This window comes from Mustela erminea, chromosome 13 (assembly GCF_009829155.1).
Source record: "Mustela erminea isolate mMusErm1 chromosome 13, mMusErm1.Pri, whole genome shotgun sequence".
Classification (NCBI taxonomy): Eukaryota; Metazoa; Chordata; class Mammalia; order Carnivora; family Mustelidae; genus Mustela; species Mustela erminea.
Window position 1 is genome coordinate 64,595,230 of NC_045626.1, and position 20,612 is coordinate 64,615,841.

At 51.0% G+C, this 20,612-nt stretch overlaps 2 protein-coding genes across 2 annotated transcripts; both read left to right on the forward strand.

Annotated features, from left to right (window-relative positions):
• The first annotated feature begins 4,198 nt into the window (after nt 1–4,198).
• LOC116572087 (glutathione S-transferase theta-1-like) lies at nt 4,199–6,886 on the forward strand. Its single transcript, XM_032310814.1, has 5 exons — nt 4,199–4,666; nt 4,751–4,838; nt 5,920–6,070; nt 6,367–6,543; nt 6,619–6,886. The coding sequence occupies exons 1-5, from the start codon at nt 4,555–4,557 to the stop codon at nt 6,817–6,819; spliced, it is 729 nt and encodes a 242-aa protein (XP_032166705.1). The 5' UTR covers nt 4,199–4,554; the 3' UTR covers nt 6,820–6,886.
• Nucleotides 6,887–6,974: 88 nt separating this feature from the next.
• On the forward strand, nt 6,975–18,776 carry LOC116572088 (glutathione S-transferase theta-4). Its single transcript, XM_032310816.1, has 5 exons — nt 6,975–7,787; nt 10,369–10,456; nt 16,253–16,403; nt 16,953–17,129; nt 18,347–18,776. Exons 1-5 carry the CDS (start codon nt 7,676–7,678, stop codon nt 18,542–18,544), a joined length of 726 nt encoding a protein of 241 aa, XP_032166707.1. The 5' UTR covers nt 6,975–7,675; the 3' UTR covers nt 18,545–18,776.
• Nucleotides 18,777–20,612: the final 1,836 nt, after the last annotated feature.

Sequence of the window (20,612 nt, forward strand, 5' to 3'; positions counted from 1 at the left end):
GAGTTGAGCTGCACTTCCTGCCCTGTCAACTCTTTGGTGACATGTTTCACTAGCATCCTAGTGGGGTCTAGAGAGGGAAGAACGTAGCATCTTTGGGGCATCTGGGTGGCTCAGTTGTTAAATGTCTGTCTTCAACTCAGGTCATGGGCCCAGATCAAGGGCCCAAGGTCCTGGGATAGAGCCCCCATATTGGGTCCCAGCTCCACAGGAAGCCTGCTTCCCACTCTTCCACTTCCCCTGCTTGTTTTCCCTCTTCTGCTGTATCTCTCTCTCTGTCAAATTTAAATAAATAAATAAATAAATAAATCTTTTAAAAAAAAAATAGAACATAGCATCTTTAATCATCACAAAGACTACACCCTGTTTTTTTTTTTTTTTTTTTTTGGTTGTTGTTGCTTTTTTTTTTTTTTTTAGATTTTTATTTATGTGACAGAGAGACAGCACAAACAAGGGGAGTGGCAAGTAGAGTGAGAGGGAAAAGCAGGCTCCCTGCTGAGCAAAGAGCCCCACTTGGGGCTCAATTTAAGGACCCTGAGACCATGGCCTGGGCCAAAGGCAGATGCTCAACCAACTGAGCCACCCAGGCACCCCTATACCCTGTTTTACAATCAAGGGTTTCTCATCACCGACCACGTGCCTGAACAGAAAACTTAGGAAATTGAACTTACATAACAGAAACAGCACAGGTCAAAGCACATGACACTTTCAAGTTTCTCAGAGTTCCTTCTGCCAATGTTTGTTTTTTTGTCTAGTGGTCTGTTTTCTCAGGAGAGGTCCAGGGTTCCCAGTTTCTCAGGACATCCTGCAGGAGGCCATGCGGCTTATGTGGCTGCTGTTCTTGGATGTGACAGTAGATGGCACTGCCAACCAATAAATGGGCTCCTTAACCTTGGCCTCTGAGCTCATGGTTCCCAGGGCCTTCCTACCAGGGTTCTACCCAACCTGTGTCATTCCCAGCTTGAGCCCTGAGCTGCTCCCTGTCGCATCCGTTCTGCCCTGAGGGTCTCTGGTGGGTGTGTTCCCTCTTCGATCCTGTTCCTGTGGCCTCCCTTTCAGAGATTCCTCCAATTTGCTTGTTTTCCTGGACCTTTTCCATCTTCCCTCAGAGGGTTGGGAATAGAGACATCCTGTGCCTTTTAGACCCACACCAGCTACTTTTTTGTTCACAATTGGACAATTGCTTTCAAAAGGCACTGCAATAAAATAGAAGACGTAAATGCACAGTAAACATTCACTGTGGGTTCAGTGTAGGTGACAGCTATGTTCTGGAGGGTGGGCCACTGCTGAACTAGCCACACTGGGCACCATCAAAGGAGGGGGCTAGCGGGATCCTCAGGTCTCCTGCCTTTGGAGGAGAGACAAAAGAGGCTCCTGGAAATGACCTTGAATCCCGAACTGGTCTTGGCAGAGGGAAGGGCATGAGCTAATGCTGAAAGCAGGGAGGTCAAGTGTGTTTGGGACTCTCCAGCAGCTGGGCATGGTGAGGGGCATACTGGCAGGCCAAGGTCATGGTGGCAAGATGAGCACAGGCTCTTGAGCCATGCCGAGGGCTGGCTGTTAGTTCCCAGGACTACTGTTGCTCAGGTATGTGATCAGCCAGGGGCACGGCCTGACCGCTAGATGGCGGAGTGGGGTGTGGAGAGCTGGGTGGAGGACAGCATAAAGGGGAATCGCTCAGCGGCAGAGAATTCTTCTACCAGAGGCCTGCAGGCTTCTGAGGTTGGTGGGAATGGCTCAGAGGGAGCGAATGGGGGCTTTCCGGGGGGTGGGGGCTATGTTGGGGCCCACAGCCCCATCCCCAAGGTCCTGGCACCGGCTTTTAATCCCTCCGGCGGACCCCACCGGGAGGGCTGGGAGGCAGAAGAAAGACCCCGCTCTGGTCCCCTAGCCTATTCTCCCTCCACTGCTTTTCGTCTGTGTCTGAGTCTCACTCCCCGTTGGCTGGGTGAATGAATGAGTAAATGAACAAAGGGAAGAGTTCCTAGCTGCCCTTGTCCCTCTCTCCATCTCCCCATCTTGCTTCCAGGTTCCTCTCTTTGTCACGCTTCTCGCATTCTTCCCTGTACCACATGGCTGGGGCTCTTGTTCAATATGGTAAAGCCAGCTGGGATTCTCGGTGTAGGGTTGGGTTACAGATCTCGGATATTGGACTCCCTGACGGCTCTGGGCATGTTGGGTCTGAGCTCAGCCTCCCATCGACAGCCTGGCTGGGCCTGCGTGGCTTCGCTCCCTCCTGTCTGGGCTCCAGGATGGCCGGCTGTGGATTCCAGACCTTTTCCTTGGGAAGGACCATGGGCCTCAGCAGGAGTCAGCTTTGTGCCTGTTCCCTGTCCCTCCTTCCCAGAAAGTCCTGCCACAACCCTGGACCCTGCCTGATCCAATCAGAGTGGCCCAGGAATTCAGGGTCTTCACTGGCTGGGCTGAATCATGAACTGTCCTTGAAACCAAGGGTGGGGACAGTCCTCCCCAAGTCACATGTCCTACAAGTACTTGTGTTTGTGGACGGTGGACTTTGTCCCTAACAGTCCTGCCTGGCGGACTTCAGTTCCTATAAAACCGGTGGGGAACATTACAGTTGCCTTGCATGGGTCAAGAAAGTCAGAAGTAGCTCTAACGTTCCAAGGTCCCAGAATGGGGTGGCGACAGCTTCCTGGGAGGCCCTGGGTCAGTCCCCAGGGGGCTATTCCAGCTGTCACCTGCTCCATGACCCAGCACACCAGCATGGGCCAGCATGGATGCTAGGCCCCAGCTCCCAACCTACCCATGGCTCACAGAGGTGCTGCCCCAGAGCTCACCCCTCAGCATCTCAAGACTGGGGTTCTGACCGAAAACTTGGGTTCTGACAGAAAAGAAGTGTACAGGACAGTCCAGGAGGAAGGGAGAAAAATGCTCAAGGCTGGGAACATGGCTACACTGGGGGAGGGATGCAACCTGGCTGAGGGCACTTGGGCTGTGGGAGGGAGTTGCGTAGGGGAGCGTGGGATCTGACAGGGACTCGAGAAATCCCTGTGGATTAGGACAGAGGTGCCTTTGGTGGAGGTAGAGAGGCTGGTTAGGAAGCTGGTGGAGTTGGAGGGATCGGGTCTGGGTAAGGAGGAGGGAAGACTCCAGGGGGCTGGCTAGAGCCTCAGGGGGTGGGGACCTGAGGTGGGGGGCTCCAGAGAAGGATGGTAAGGAGAGGGATGCCTTGAGGTGCCTGGGTGGTGCAGTTGGTTAAACGTCCGACTCTTGGTTTTGGCTTGGGTCCTGCTCTCATGGGTCGTGGGATAGAGGCCCGAGTTGGGCCTCTGAGCTCAGCGGGAGTCTGCTTGGATACTCTTTCCCGGTGGCCCTTTCCCCACTTGTGTGCTCACATGCTCGCTCGCTCGCTCTCTCACAAATAAATAAATAAATAAATAGAGATGTCTTTACCAAGTCAGCATGTCAGGACAGTTACTCAGACTGGAGAGAGGAGAGGACTGGGCTGGGGGTGGGGGTGGGGTCATATGAGTGCGTGTGTGTGTGTGTGTGTGTGTGTGTGTGAGAGAGAGAGAGAGAGAGAGACAGAGACAGAGAGACAGAGAGACTCTGTGTGACTGTGTGAGAGCATGTAACTTGTGTGTGAATGTGTGTACGTGTGTGTGACTGTGTGATTGTGTGAGAGTATGTGACTATGTATGTGTGAGTGTGTGACTATATAAATCTGTGTTTGTGAGTGTGTGACTTTGTGTGACTGTGGGTGTCTCTGTGTGTGTGTGTGAGTGTGTGAGTCTGTGTGTGTGTCAGGGTGTGACTTTGTGTGTGTGACTCTGTGTGACTGTGTGAGTTTGTGAATGAGTGTGAATCTGTGTTTGTGAATACATGACTGCGTGTGTGTGTGTGAAGTGATTGTGTATGTTACTATGTGTGATTGTTTGAGAGTGATTGTTTATGTGTGTGTGACTGTGTGTATATTTGTGAGTGCGTGACTCTGTGTGTGAGAGTCTGTGTGCATGTGAGTCTGGGGGGGGGACCGTGTGTGACTGTGTGAATTTGTGACTGTGTGTGAATCTTTCTGTGAGTGCGTGACTGTGTGTGTGTGTGTGTGTGTGTGTGTGTGTGTGTGTGTGACTCTCTCTGTGTGTGTGTGAAGCCCAGGAGCCTGTGCGAAGAAAGACACAAAAGGCCTTAAAGACCAATCATGTGTGTCTGCTGCCAGGGAGCCTCCCACTTCAGCTAGGATTGTGAAAGCTGACCTGGCTGCCAGGAAGCGGAGATAAGGGGGTGGCCCAGCCAGAGGGAAGAAATGGCTGTGGGGGTGTCCAAGCTTTTCTAACACCCTGGGAAGGAGGAGAACGGCCAGGCTGGGGACCCTGCTGTGGAAAACCAGCGACCAGTCTCCAATAGCCCACCCCGCCACCATTCCACAGAGGCCAGGAGGTGTGGAGGCTTGGCGGGGCGCCCAGCAAGTACCTCAGAGGAAGTAGGTTTCAGGGAGGGGAACATATTTCTTCAGGCCCCGTTTTGGAGGGGCCAAACAAACCCTCAGAGGCCGAACTGAGTGGAGGGAAGGTGAAGACAGTGGGAGGCACAGCCATGCCCCTGGAGCTGTTCCTGGACCTCTACTCGCCGCCCTGCCGTGCCATCTACATATTTGCCCGGAAGAATGGCATTCCCTTTGAGCTGCGGCCCGTGGAGCTGGGACGGGGTGAGTCTTGACTAGGCTGGGCTCCATGGAGGGGTTGTCCAGGGGCAAGAACTTGATGAACTACTCATCCTCTCCACCCCTCAGGGGAGCACCTGAAGCCTGAATTCCTGAAGGTAAACCCCCTGGGGAAGGTACCTGCCCTCAAAGATGGGGATTTCCTGCTGGCGGAGAGGTAATGGGGTCCTGGGGGTCCTGAGGCCTGAGGAGTCTTCTGGGCTGGGGAAGGTGGAGGGAGGAAGGCAGAAAGCTGATGACCCCTCGCTGGGAGATTTTTCCAAACTGGTGTAGTCTCCCCCCGCCAACTTTTGGCTCACCCAGCTTGCAGGCAAGGGCTGGGCTAGGGGACTGCTTTGGGGCGAAAGCTGGTAGCTTCCGCCTGGGAAAAAGGGGCATAGGTCACTCAGTCAAGCCTGGGCCGCCTGGAGCCAGCTGAGGAAGATCGGAGCTTGAGGTCAGCCCTCCCCGAATGTCCCAAACCCGGCCTCTCAGTCCCAGGAGCCGGAAGGCAGGCAGCCCCAGATCGGCACTGGGCTCTGAATCCCAGTTCCCTACGTCCTCGCTCTCTGCCGCAGACAGGTCACAGGACTTCGTGTCCCCTGTGTCTCCTCTGTAAAATGGGCAAGTAATGTTACCCTCCCCCAGGATTTGCCTGAGAATAGAAACTGGCACCCAAGTACTAGGAGCCCAGAGGGGATCAAGAAAGGGGTTCTGGGCGCCTGGGTGGCTCAGTGGGCTAAGCCGCTGCCTTCGGCTCAGGTCATGATCTCGGGGTCCTGGGATCGAGTCCTGCGTCGGGCTCTCTGCTCAGCAGGGAGCCTGCTTCTCTCTCTCTCTCTCTCTCTGCCTGCCTCTCTGTCTACTTGTGATGTCTCTGTCAAATAAATAAATAAATCTTAAAAAAAAAAAAAGAAAGGGGTTCTGGGGAGCACTGGCCTGGGAGGGACCTGGGAGACCCCTCGGGCAGGCCGTCCACGGCAGGTCTGCCTGCCTCCTGCTCAGTAAGACTCTGACGCCAGAGAGCAGGGCCTGGAGGCAGAGGGCTCCTAGAAGGAAGAAGAGTTGGAAATGTGGGCCCCTGGGGAAGCACTTGAGGAATGGAGAAGTTTGGTAGGGAGACGATGACCATTGCTGGGGATGTGAGAATCGGGGCATCCTCCCCTGGACGTGGCATTGGGAGAGAGATCCAGCCGGATCATCCTGTTTGCTGCCCAGTGCTGAGGGCTGGGGAAATCTCCGACGCCCCTTGTTTGTAGCGTGGCCATCCTCTTATACCTGAACCGCAAGTACCAGGTGGCAGCCCACTGGTACCCCACGGAGCTGCAGACCCGCGCACGTGTGGACGAGTACCTGGCATGGCAGCACACCGCCGTCCAGCTGCCGGCCACCAACATCTACCTGTGTAAGGTGAGACTCCCTGCCCTAGTGTGCAGGCTTGGGTGAGAGCCGGAGACACCCCCCATCCCGCCCCCATGCTGGAAAGAACCCGTTGGCCTATATACAGCCTCTCATCCCCTGTCCCAGGTAAACATCTGTAATCTGTCACAGCACTCCTTCCCCGGAGTCTGAATGACACCTCAGAATCCTTCTGGATACAGTGCCCACCGGGCGGGGTGGGGCGCGGTATCACTGATGGATGGGGGCCAGAAGGGGTAGCCAGGTGGCTGAGGATGTTTGAACCGCCTCGATTCTCCCCTGCCCAGTCCCTCCTGCCCCATTTCTCGGGGCAGCCCGTGGACCCCGTGCGGCTAGACCGGCTGTTGGGGAAGCTGAAGCCAGCTCTGAGGCACTTGGATCAGGAGGTCCTGGCCACCAAGCCCTTCCTGGCCACGGAGCAGCTCTCCCTGGCAGATTTGATGGCATTCACGGAGCTAATGCAGGTGCTTGCCTGCTTGCCTTCTGGGGTGCGGGTGGGTGGACTCTGGGCCCAGCGCTGAGTCCCCTTGTCTCCCCAGCCCACTGCTGTCGGCTGTGACATCTTCCAAGACTGGCCCCGACTGGCGGCGTGGCGAGCCCGAGTGGAGGCTGCTCTGGGTCCTGAGCTTGTCCAGGATGCCCACAGGCTTGTGCTGCAGCCTCGGGACCCCCGAGATGCCCAGCGGGACCCCAAGCTGGCCCAGGAGCTGGTGCAGAGACTGCTGGAACGGCTCAGCTGAGAGGGGAGTGGCCAGGCCCGGAACCCTGCTCTCTCCTGCCCACAATAAACATGCCGTGTGCCCTCCACTTGTCTCTAGCCTCACTCGGCCTTAGAAGGTGGGGTCTCCCCTCTTATGAGCAGAATCTAGAGGGACAAGAGATGTCCCATGATGACGCAGCCTCAAGTGACAATACTCAGGCCTCTCCATCTGGGTCCAGTTACCTTCTTGAGTTGCCAGGTGGCCACTGCCAGTCCCAAGCCAGGCCTGAAGTTTCTGGGCTGCTCTGCCTGGCTGGTTGACCCCTGATACTCCTGTGACATTGTCCCTGGGGCCCTGACTTTTTGCCAGGCTCCTGTTTCTTTTCCTCCCCACACTTTTCTAACTGCAGTTCAGGCTAGACTGACCTACGCATACCCCCGAGCATGCTTCTGAAACCCTCCATGGTTCATTCTCATTGCCCTGTTCTCATTTTGGACTCTACAGAACCCCTTGGGTCGTGTTCTGCAATGAAGTTCTAACGCTGAGAATTCCCAAGTGTAAGTCCTTCTCAGAAATGAGGCACACGCACACATGCACCTAGAGGGGAGGGAAGGGCAGGGCTGCAGGTGGCCCCCGCCTTCTGCCCCTGAGCGGGGGACCTCTACCTAGTCTGCCCCTGAGTTTCCCCAGAATCCTTGCTGCTGTGAGAATTCTGGGATTCCTGGCCTCATGACAACACCAAGTGAAACAATAAGTTCCAGAACACGGGGTCATGGGCCTGAGTTGGAGACGACTGAAGGGTACAGGGCCAAGGCCAAGGACTCAGGCTACATATAGGCTCAGGTTCAGAGCCTGGTAGCTGTGGCTGGTGGGGGTGTCCACCATATGGTTCAGCATGGGCCTAGAGCTCTATCTGGACCTGCTGTCAGCATCTTGCCGTGCTGTCTATATCTTTGCTAGGAAAAATAGCATCCCCTTCGACTTCCAGTTTGTGGATCTGCTAAAAGGTAGGCACCCCCTGCTGCAGGGTATATGTCTGACCCTGAGGGGCAGCAGGCACAAGGTTAGGGTGTCTCTAAGCTGAGACATAGAGGATACTCCACCCATCAGAGTCCCCAGGGGAAGAAACGTTTCCCAAGGGAATTGTAGGCTGTCCATTCTCCCTCACTTTCTCCCCTGCTGTGACCAACAGGCTCTTCTAAGGTAAAACGGGAAGACAGAGCTGCTGAGTGTCCCCCAGTCTCCCATCCAGTGCCCTTGGCTTTTCCTTGTGGGAGGGTAGCCTCTTGTTAGCTGCTGCACCTCTGACCAGTTGGCAAAGGCTGCCAAAGTGTGTGGTCATTCAAATCTGAGTCAAGCCTCCTGCTTCAGCTCACACCTATCCTCCCTGCTCAGAGTGACACAGACCTTGAGTGGTACACAGGGTGCTGGTCTCCAACACTATTCCAAGCACAGAAGGCATTCTTAAAAGCTCAGGTTGCCGAGGCAGAAGTCTCTAGAACACAGAGGAGACCAGGCGCTCTGAAATGAGGTGAGTCGAGCCCTACAAGTGTTTCCAGCCACAGGCAGCCAGCTGTGGAAGGGTTAAAACTCCGGATAGATTGGGATGCCTGGCTGGCTCAGCTGGTAGAGTGTGTGGACTTTTGAGCCTGGAGTTGTGAGTTCAGGCTCATGTTGAGCAGAGAGCTTACTTTAAAAAAAAAAAGGAAAAGAAAAAAAAAACAATAAAAAAAACCTGAGTTCAAGTCCATGTTGAGCAAAGCTTACCTTTTTTTTTTTTTTTTTTAAGATTTTATTTATTTGGGAGAGAATGAGCACGCGAAAGACCAAGAGCATGGGGGGGGGAAGGGCAGAGGAAGAGGGAGAGGCAGACTCCCTGCCGGGCAGAGGGCCCAATGGAGGACTCAATCCCAGGACCTTGGGATCATGACCTCAGCCTAAGGCAGACACTTAATGACTGAGTCACTCAGGCGCCTGGAGCAGAATGTACTTAAAACAAAGCAAAACAAAAAACAAAACAAGGTTCCTCAAAAAGTTAAAAATAGAGCTATCCTACGACCCAGCAATTGCACTACCAGCTATTTACTCTGAAGATATAAATGTCATGATCCGAAGAGGCACCTGCACCCCGATGTTTATAGCAGCAATGTCCACAAGAGTCAAACTACAGGAAGAGCCCAGATGTCCATTGGTAGATGAATGGATAAAGGAGATGTGGTACACACACACACACACACACACACACACACACACACTGGAATACTTCTCAGCCATCAAAAAGATGATATCTTGCTGTTTACAATGGCATGGCTGGAACTAGAGGGTATTAAGCTTAGCGAAATAAGTCAGTCAGAGAAAGACAATTATATGATCTCACTCATATGTGGACTTTAAGAAACAAAATGGAGGATCATAGGGGAAGGGAGGGAAAAATAAAACAAGATGAAATCAGAGAGGGAGACAAACCATAACAGATCCCTTTTTTTTTTTTTTTTAAGATTTTATTTATTGGGGCGCCTGGGTAGCTCAGTAGGTTAAAGCCTCTGCCTTCGGCTCAGGTCATGATCCCAGGATCCTGGGATCGAGCCCCACATCGGGCTCTCTGCTCAGCGGGAAGCCTGCTTCCTCCTCTCTCTCTCTGCCTGCCTCTCTGCCTACTTGTGATCTCCGTCTGTTAAATAAATAAATAAAATCTTTAAAAAAAAAAAAAGATTTTATTTATTTATTTGCCAGAGACAGAGGGAGAGAGAGTGAGCACAGGCAGACAAAGAGGCAGGCAGAGGCAGAGGGAGAAGAAGGCTCCCTGCCGAGCAAGGAGCCCGATGTGGGACTCGATCCCAGGACCCTGGGATCATGACCTGAGCCGAAGGCAGCTGCTTAACCAACTGAGCCACCCAGGCGTCCCACCATAACAGATTCTTAATCATAGGAAACAAACTGAGTGTTGCTGGAGGGGAGGGGATAGGGGGATGGGGTAACTGGGTGATGGGCCTTAAGGAGGGCAAGATGTAACATCACTGTGTATTACATAAGACTGATGAAACACTGACCTTTACCTCTGAAACTAATAATACATTATATGTTAATCAATTGAATTTAAATTTTAAAAATGTTTAAAAACAAAGTAATGACCTTGAAAAAAATGCCAAAACACAACAACAAAACAAAACTCCTCGGAGATTGATTGCCTATGAGAGGCTCCCTTTTGGATTCTAGCTGTATGCTGGGGCCCAGGGCTCCTGGCTGCCCTGACCCTTTTAGAGGGGGCTGTAGAGGGTGGGATCCAGGCTCCTAGGTCTTCTGCTGTTTCCTGGGCTGTGGCTTCAGGCCCAGAGTTGGGAGTGGGGCTGGAGGTCCCCAACTTCTGTGAGCCAGCAGGTGGTCCTGGTCACTGAACCTGGGATCCGGCAGGAGACTTGATCCTAATCCCTGTTCAGCCCCTGACTTGCCCTTTGACCTGAAGTGAGCCATGGTACTCCTCTGGGTTTGCTTCCCCTTCTAGAGAGAATTTCTTCCTCTGGGAGATCTGGTTCTCTCTTCCCTGGGGTCCTGGTGCCCTCAGACCTTTACCTTACCTGCCCCTCTCAGGTCACCACCACAGCAAGGAATACATAGCAATCAACCCCTTGAAGAAGCTACCCAGCCTCAAAGATGGAAAATTTGTCTTATCTGAAAGGTAAGTCTTTACCTTTTTGGGGCCCGTACCCCACCATCTGTCTCTGCTCCTCCCAGAGATCCATGCAGAGCTGACCTGCTAGTGCTTATTTTTTTATTGACTGTGAACAATTTTATATGTACACCAAGGGAGAATGAGTACCAAGTAATGAGGAGTATAGCAACCTCAGCATGATACCCATCACCCCATTCCAACAGTGGTCCACTCGGGGAGCCCATTTTTTCATCACCTGTAACCCCTTCTATTCCCCTGCCTGCCAACCACCCCAACATTTCATCCATAAATGTTTAGGAGTACACTTTTAAGAGATAAGGGCTCTTGAAAAAAAAAAGAGAGAGAGATTTAGAGGGTGTTTGGGTGGCTCAGTTAAGTGTTGCCTCTTGGTTTCGGCTCAGGTCATGGTCTCAAGGTTGTGAGACTGAGCCCTACCTTGAGCTCTGTGCTGGGTATGGAGCCTGCTTGGGATTCTCTCTCTCCCTTTCCCTCTGTCCCCCTTCTCGCACGTGTGCGCACGTTCTGTCTCAAATAAATAAATCTTAAAAAAAAAAAGAAAAAAGCATTAATACCATGATGGCACCTTGTAAAATTAATAATAATCCCTGGCTTTTAACTAATATCCTATTTGTATTCGAAAGTCTCTGATTATCTCACAGAGAGTTTCTTTGTAGCTTGTGCATTTGAATCTGGCTCAGAAAAAGCTGCCACATATTGTAGCTGGTGATGTGCCTCCTGGGTCCCTTTTCATCTACAGCCCCCTCCATGACCCACGTTTTTGCCTTTGCATTTTTTTTTTTTTTTAAAGTCTGAGCTGCCTGATGCGGGTCTTGATCCCAGGGCTCTGAGATCATGACTGGAGCTGAAGGCAGACACTTAACCGACTGAGCCTGCCAGGCACCTCTTGCCTTTACATTTTTGCCGTGGTTGAAGAAACTGAGTTCTTTGTCCTGTGGAGTTTCCCACAGTCTGAGTTTTGCTGATCACATTCTCAAGGTGTCATGTTTACATGGTTTTCCCTTCCTTTCATTTCCTGTAAACTGGTCACTGGAAGTAGAAGTTTGGTAAGATTCTGGGTTGACTGCTTCTGAGGTGGTGTCGTAAGTTTAAAGTACATCTTCCAACTGGACACAAGATCTGGTGGGGGGTAGGGGAGGTGGGGCGCAGGGCCTGGTTATTTTCCTAGGGCTGCTGTCACAAATTACCACTGACTGAATGACTTAGCACAATGGAAATTGTATTTGTTTTCTTTCTTTCTTTTTTTTTACAGTTCCGGACATTAGAAGTGAAAATTGAGGTGCTAGTAGGGCCATGTTGGGGAGTTGGGGAAGCTTCGTTGAAGGCCTGTGTCTTAGCTCTGGTAGCCTCAGGCATTCCTGGCTGGGAGACCACCATCTTGCCTTCCACCTGTGTGTGTCTCTGTGTCCAGATTTCCCCATTTTGTAAGAACACAAGTCATATGGGCTTAGAGTCTACTCTAAGACCTCATTTTATTTTTACTTTTATATTTTTAAGTAATCTCTACACCCACTGCGGGGCTTGAACTCACAATCCTGAGGCCAAGAGTCACTCGGTCTTCAACTGAGCTAGACAGGCACCCCTCCAGGATCTCATTTTAATTTAATTTCCTCTGTAAAGACCCAGTTTCCAAATCAAGCTACATTCTGAGATCCTGGGTGTTAAGATTTCCACGCATCTTTGGGGAACACAATTCAACCCATAACAGTGTGTCCCCTGGGCCCCCCAAATTCATATCCTTCCTATGTGCAAAATATAGTCACCTCATCCCAACATCTCCAGAAGTCTTAATTACTCTGGTGTCAACTCTTAGCCCAAAATGCCACGTCCACATTATCCAAATCAGGGATGGATGAGATACAGGGGTTGATTCATCCTGGGGCCTAGTTCTGCTCTCTGTGAACCTGGGAAACCAGGTGACAAGCTGTCCTGCTTCTAAAATACAATGGGGAGGAGTGCCTGGCTGGCTCAGTCGGTGAAGCATAAGACACTTGATCTCAGGGTCTTGAGTACAATCCCTACATTGGGTACTATAAACATTACTTAAAAATAACAATAAAAGGGCGCCTGGGTGGCTCAGTCAGTTAAGCAGCTGCCTTTGGCTCAGGTCATGATCCCAGGGTCCTGGAATCTAGCCCTGCATCAGGCTCCCTGCTCAGTGGTGCTTCTTCTTTTCCCTCTGCCTGTCACTCTGTCTACTTGTGCTATGTCTCTGTCAAATAAAGAAATTTTAAAAATAACAATAGAAAAAAATGTAGGGGACATCCCAGGGTGGATATTCCCATTCCCTAACAGAGAAATAGGAAGGGAAAATAAAAATTTCATGCATCCCAAGCAAGTCTGAAACCTAGCAGGGTAAATGGTTTTACATTTTAAGGCTTGAAAATCATCCTTGTTGGCTCCTTGCTCAGCTCCTTGGGTCTGTTAGGGTGGTGACTCCACCCTCTGGAACGAGGGAGACCAAGACTCGGCCCCTACCTGTGCTGCCCCGATTCAGGTCTGCTGGTGGCTGGGCTTCCTCACTGTTCCTCACCTCCCTGCCCCTCCAGCCAGGGGAACAAGGGCCTAGCCCAGATGGGCAGAATCTCCCCTGACCATCTCCCTGTCTGTCTGTCTGGGAAAGGGCCAGCCCCACCTTCTCAGGTTATCTGATATTCCCAGGGAAGGACATGCATGGGCCTGCTCGGAGCCACAGTCTTGCCTGTGGTGGTCCGGGGCACTGGGACCCCTGAATGCCAGTACCCCCCAATCCCTGGATTAAAGATGACAGAGCAGGTCCCTGTGAGAGGAGTTGGTGAGAGGGTGCTAGGTAGACAAGGCCAGGCACCCACGCCAGGGTCATCCCAGGGACTTTGATAACAGCCGGGGGTCTGCTCCCCAAGAGATGGGGCTCCTTCAGGCACAGCAAGCTCTGGTCTCCGCAAGAAGAGTTCAAGAATATGGCGGTGGTGGGCCCCACTTGACCTTGGTATTCCCAGTGGGGAAGCCAGGAAGGCTGATGTCAAGAACGAGCACGAGGGGCCCTAGCCTCAAGGTGCAGGATAGAGACTCAGAGTGTGTCACTGGGGACTGTGGGCTCGGGCAGAGTGGCACAGGCTACAGACACCCTGGGAGGAACGAGTCAGGACTGGGAGCCATCACTGACAGGTGTGCCCAGAACAGTCATGACCCAGGATTGGCCCCCAAGGGTGGTATTTCCAGAGGTCACAAAATAGGGAGGGGCTTTGGGCCAGTGAGGCAAGCCTCTGCCTGTCCCTCGGGGGAGACCATCCTCTTGTCTCCACTGCCAATTCATTCTCCTCCCCACCTGACTCTGTCCATCTCCCCACCCCCCTGGCCTGCCTGGCCAAGGTCACACACTATGCCAGGTGGTCAAGAACAGTGGCGGGGCTTGGGCTGAGGCTCAGGGCCCGACTGCTGGGGTCAAACCCCGATCCTGTCACTCATGGTCTGTGTGTCTTTGGCAAGTTTGTTCTATCTCTGAGCCTCAGTTTCCTCAAATGTAAGCCTGCTGGTACCCACCTTACAGGGTTATTGTGAGATCAGCTGAGATGATTTAGGATTTCCGTCCCTTCTTATAGAGTTGGTCCTCTGGGGCCTCCCTCCTCCCTCCCAGGCTGTTCCTTCCCTCCCTCTCCCCCCACCCATCTCTGCTCCTTTCTCATCTGCTGACTCTGCACAGGTGGTGGGTGTTGAGGGGCGAACAAGGTGGGTGGGGCAGCTCCTTGGACTTTGATATCATCAGACACTCTGGCTCAGGACTCGCTAGGGCCCCAGAGGTCCTAAATACCTCAAATGCCTTTGTCCACCCTGTGTTCCTCCCTCCCTGCCCCCCATCAGCCAAGAGCAAGACCACCCCCTCCAAATGGTGCCTCCAGTCTGTACCCTCCCCAGACTCCTGTGGTCTCTGCCCACCTCAGAACCCCTCCACCCAGTACCAGAGTGATCTTTCTTTCTTTCTTTTTTTTTTTTTTTTTAAAGATTTTACTTATTTGATAGAGACACAGCGAGAGAGGGAACACAAGCAATGAGAGAGAGAGTGGGAGAGGGAGAAGTAGGCTCTCCACAGAGCCAGGAGCCTGATGCGGGCTCGATCCCAGGACCCTGGGATCATGACCTGAGCCACCCAGGCGTCTCTTTCTTTCTTTTGAGATATAATTACCATATAGCATATTATTAGTTTCAGATGTACAACATCATGACTCGATATATGAATCTATTGTGAAATGATCACCGCGGAAAGTTGTAGTTGATGTCCATCACCAGACAGAGTTGTAGATTTTTTCCCCTTGTGGTAAGAAATTTTAAGATCTACTCTCTCAGCACCCTTCAAATATACAATACAGTATTATTATTATTTTTGTAAAGATTTTATTTATTTGACAGAGAGACACAGCGAGAGAGGGAACACAAGCAGGGGGAGTGGGAGAGGGAGAAGCAGGCTTCCTGCGGAGCAGGGAGCCCAATACGGGGCTCCATCCAGGACGCTGGGATTCAGACCTGAGCAGGACGTTAAGCGGATGCTTAACGACTGAGCCACCCAGGCGCCCCTACAATACAGTATTATTAACTTGGGTCACAATTACATCCCTGTGATTTATTTTATAGCTGCAAGTCTGAACTCCCTCCATCCATTTCATCCCCCGTACCCCACACCAATGTGTTCTCTGTATTTATGGCTTTGTTTTTGCTTGTTTGCTTGTTTTTTTAGATTCTACATATAAATGAGCTCCCATTGTGTTTTTCTCTGTGTGACCTATTTCACTTAGCATAAGTTCCATCCGTGTTGTCACAGATGGCAGGATTTCCTCCTTTTCTATGGGCGAATAATATCCCATTGTATATTTACACCACACATTCTCCGTGCATTCATTCATCGATGGACACTTAGGTTGTTTCTGTGTCTTGGTTCTTCTAAATAATGCCGCAGTGAACGTGGGGGTGCAGACATCTTTTTCTTACAGTGTTTCTGTTTCCTTCAGATAAATATCCAGAAATGGAGTTGTTGGATTATACCGTAGCTCTATTTAGGACCTTCCATATTGTTTTCCACAACGGCTGCACCAGTTTGCATTCCCACCAACAATGCAGAAGGATTCCTTTTTCTCCACAGCCTTGCCAACACATGTTATTTTTTGTCCTTTTGATGGCAGCCATTATCATGGGCCTGAGGTGATATCTCCTGGTGGTTTTGTCTTGCATTTCCCTGCTGATGATTGGCATAGAGCATCTTTTCATGTGTCTGTTGGCCATGTGGAGATCTTTTCTGGAAAAATGTCTCCCCAGCTCTTTGCCCTTTTTTGGTTGGTTTATTTGTTTTCTTGCTATTGAGTTGTAGGACAGAGGGAGCTTTCTAAAGTTCAAGGTGTATTTTCTCACCCTCCTGCTTACATAACCTTGATGATCAAGTCCATATCCTCCTACAGCTCCGGGGGCCTCTCTGGGTGGCCTCCCTGTCTCTGACCATTCTCCCCATCCTTCTTTTGGTCACACTTTTTCCTTTTCTCCAAATTGCTACCTCTTACCCCTGAATTCCCGTACATGTCGTTCTCCATTGAGACCTCCCTTCTCCAATGAATGGTGAACATCCATTCACCCTGCTGGCCTTCCTCTAGCACACACTGACTGGTGGACTGAATGCATTTCTTGACACCATTTGGGCTTATTCTTTCCCTAAGAGAATGTCCGTGCCTACAGCCCACCTCTGGCTGCATCGTACTGGGTGGTGGGTGTAATGGGATTGGGGAAGGCAAGAGCAGTGCCGCTGGCTTTCCCTTTCTACAGTGTGGCCATCCTTTTCTACCTGTGCCGCAAGTACAGCACACCCTCGCACTGGTACCCACCAGACCTGCACACACGTGCCCGCGTAGATGAGTTCATGGCCTGGCAGCACACTGCCATTCAGCTGCCCATGACCAAGATCCTCTGGATCAAGGTGAGTGGGACCAATGCTAGGGCTGACCACCAGTGAATTCAAGCACGTCTCCCTTCGCCTTCCTGAGCCTCATTTCCTTGGCTCCCTCTCCTGCTTGCCTTACAGAGCTGATAGGAGTATGGAATGAACCACTGGGTATGAAAAAGTCTTGTAAAAACAAAGGGAAGGGCACCCAGGAGGGGTTGACATTACTCAAGTTGGGATAGGATTCCAGAAATTTCATTCTGAATGAGAAAACCCCAGAGTCCAAGGGCCCATAGGGACCACCAAATATGAACATGACCAATAGCCCATATATGTACCCTTACTTCTTATCTCATGCCTGTGACGGACATCACTAACCAATCACAGGATTACTTCCTGCTGGGATCTCGAAATCCCCCTGAACAATGGCCCTCTACCAACCAGAGCTACTAAAAGAGGTGAACCTACTTTATGCCCTTGGTTCTGCCCAACATTTCTCCAGCAGACAAGGAGGCTGAATACCAGAGGGTCAGATGGGAACTAGAGGGCAGCCTCCTCTTCCCTCCCCTCCCCCACCCTGGCCAGATGCTGATTCCAATGATCACAGGCGAGGAGGTTCCAGCCGAGAAGACAGAGCAGATGCTGGCCGAGGTGAAGAACAGCATGCAGCTCTTCGAGGAGAAGTTTCTGCAGGACAAGATGTTCATCACCGGGGACCACATCTCACTGGCTGACCTGGTGGCCCTGGTGGAGATGATGCAGGTGCGAAGTGGGGTTGGTGGGGGCACAGAGCCTGGGCACAGGTGAGACTCCTCCGTAACCACTGGGGCCATAGCTTGAGGATAGGCTGGTAAAGGAGGAGACATGGAGGACTGTGGGAGCCAGGGCTGGGGTGCCTGGACTCCACCCAGGGGTGACAGGAAGCACAGATTTTGAACCAAGGAGGACCACGATTATCCACGCTTCACAATGCTTTTTCACCATGGGGAGGGGCTGGAGGGTGGGCCCAGGAGAGAGAGAAGAATACAGCATCTCTGTGAGTCAGCCAGAATCCTGGATGGCTTCTCTTCCCGTTGGACTCTCCAGGATGTGTACAGAGGCCTCCAAAGCATCCTTCCAGCCGAGTGCTTCTTTCCTAGAGCCCCAGACTTATAGCTATACAAAGCAACTCCCACGGCTCTGGTCTGAGGGGCACCCACTGTACATTTGGAGGGCATAACATAGCTGGGTGTGGGGCATTTATGTGGTCTCTACCTGCAGGGGAGGGTGATCAGTTCTGACCTAGCTGGTGTGCAGGATGGCCAATTTAGACCCTGGCTAATGTCTTGAGAGACCCACATAATCTCTGGCCAGTATGCCTCGTATCCCCTTTAGTCCCTCGTCAGGGTGCAGAGCAGACCATCACCAGGAAAAACCACTTCAGTTTTTCTGTCCCAGGTGGCACGGTCCCCTACATTTCACATCCTACCCCTTACATTTCATGAGCACCCACTCCATTTTGGGGCCCCCAAGTTTCTTGGGTGCATGCTTCTTAGACTGCCTGCCACGTCTCCCATTCCAGGCCCTGTGCCTGATTGCAGAGGAAGGCTCAATGTAGAGGAAAAAACCCTGAATTCTTCCCACCCTCATCTGAAAACAAGGGATTTCCTGGAAGAAGGCAGGACCCATAGAAAGTTTCATGTTGGAGAGGTGGGAGACATCTGGGCCAGGTGTCACCTCAGAGAGGGAGTCAGGAGCCTTGGAGCAAGACCAATGGCCAAGAACCCTGGAGATTCCAATCTTCCAATGCTCACCCCACGTCTATCACATAGCATCTGACCTCTTGCCAAGGCCTGGGGTTGGGTGGGTCACAGACTCACTTTTTGTGGGAGGCTGATGGGGAGACCCCCCGAGGCTGTGAGGGGACCCAGGTGGGGCTGGTCACCCCCCTCGCCCTCCTCTTCCCAGGTGACCACTCCTTCCTCTTCGTCTGTCTACAGCCCATGGGAAGCCAGTATAACGTCTTCCTCTGTAGCTCCAAGATAGCTGAGTGGCGCATGAGGGTGGAGCTGGCTATTGGCTCTGGCCTCTTCTGGGAGGCCCATGACCGGCTGATGAAGTTGGCAGAGTGGGACTGTTCAACACTGGATCCAATGGTCAAGGAGAAGATCTGCGAGTTGCTGCAGAAGTTCAAGTAGAAGCAGCCCATCCTGCAGGGCCCGGCTGGCTCAGCCCTTTTGAGCTTCCTTCCTTAGAGGAGGTGTTAAAAACAACCTCATTTCTTTGCTGAATAAAGTACTATCACAACCATCATGGCTTCTGAGCCTGGACAGTTGGAGTAAGCACAGGATATGTACGGTGTGGGGGAGGGTGATGGTCTCGGGTCCCCCCAGATTCCAAAAAGAGTTTAAAAACTGAAAGTTAAATACAATTAAGGGCACCCTGCTGGCTCAGTTGGTAGAGCAAGCAAATCTTGATCTCAGGATCGTGAGTTTGAGTCCCACGTTGGACATAGAGCTGACTTAAAAAAAAATCAACTGGGGGCTCTTGGGTCGCTCAGTCAGTTAAGCATCCCACTCTTGGTTTCGGCTCAGGTCATGATCTCAGGGTTGTGAGTTGAGCCCGGCATCAGGCTCCGCCCTCAGTGCAAAGTCTACTTGAGATTTTCTCCTCCTCACCCCCTCCACTCATGTGCATTTGCATTCACACATTCTCTCTCTCTCAAATAAATAAATAAATATATAAATGTTTAAAAAAATCAACTGGATTTAATAAAACTTAGCAAATAAATATGATAAAAGTATCAATAATAATAGTTGATGAATTCAATCCTCCATTCTCAATAATGAATGAAACAAGATAGAAGACTGTGAAGGAAGTAGAGAACTTGAATGATGCTGTAAACCAATGGACCTACTAGATATATACACAGAACACTTCGCACAATGACCACAGAATACACAATCTTTTTTTTTTGGATCATTCTCCAGGATAGATCATCTGTAAGGTCACAAAATAAATCTCAATGAGTTTAAACAGTTTGAAGTCATATCATGTATGTTCTTGGAACATAATGGAGTGAAATTAGAAAGTAATGGAAGGAAAACTAGAAAGTTCACAAATACCTGGAAATTAAACAGTATATTCTTTTTTTTTTTTTTTTTTTTACTTGAGAGAGAGACAGTGAGAGAGAGCATTAACGAGGAGAAGGTCAGAGAGAGAAGCAGACTCCCCACGGAGCTGGGAGCCTGATGTGGGACTCGATCCCGAGACTCCAGGATCATGACCTGAGCCGAAGGCAGTCGTCCAACCAACTGAGCCACCCAGGTGTCCCTAAACAGTATATTCTTAAACAACCATAGAAAAGTTAGAAAATACCTCTAACACACAGATACAAAAACACAGGGGCACTTGGGTGGTTCAGTTGGGTAAGCGTCTGCCTTTGGCTCAGGTTATGATCCCAGGGTCCTGGGACCGAATCCACAGGGAGCTCCCTGCTCAGTGGGAGTCTGCTTTTCCTTCTCCCTCTGTCCCTCATCCCGTTCCCTCCTCATGCTCTCTCTCTCTGTCCCTCCCCCTCTCTTCTGCTCTAGTTCCCTCATGCTCTCAAATAAATAAAAATATTAAAAAAAAAAAAAGAACAAACACTAAGCCTTCACAAACTCTTCCAAAAAAAAAAGAAAGAAAAAAGAAAAAAAAAAAAAAAGAAGAAGAAACATTTCCCATCCGATTCTGTTGTTACCAGGTGGAGAATCGTTCTGAACTCAGGTTTTCCTTCTGGCAGCTTGAAAATCAATACTTGAGACACAAATGGTGGTGGGAAAGGAGATGTTGCTTTATTCAGGAAGCCGGGAACCTGAGAAGATGGTGGACAACATCTCAAAGATCATCTTCCCCATCCAGGTGAAGCCACAGGGTTTTAAATGGGAAGGCAGGAGAAGAGGGAGGGGGGTTACACGGAGGTGACGCAGGCACCCAGATGGCAAGTCTTATGTGGACATGACCCTGAACAAACTTGCTGGCATCACTGGCAGCTGTTTTTGAGTGTAGTCAGGCTTTATCTTTCAGGAGAGTTTGCTCCTTCACTCCTCATGGCCAGTGGTCTGCAAATTTCAAGGAAAGTTCAGCTACAGATCAAGGAATTTAGGTCAGCAACCAAGGAGTGCATAAGCTTGAAGACTGATTGGAGTGCTATTACACTAAGAAGCCAGTATGACCCTGAGATCAAAGCCAAGAAAAAGAGCACAAGAAAATAAAATTACATGG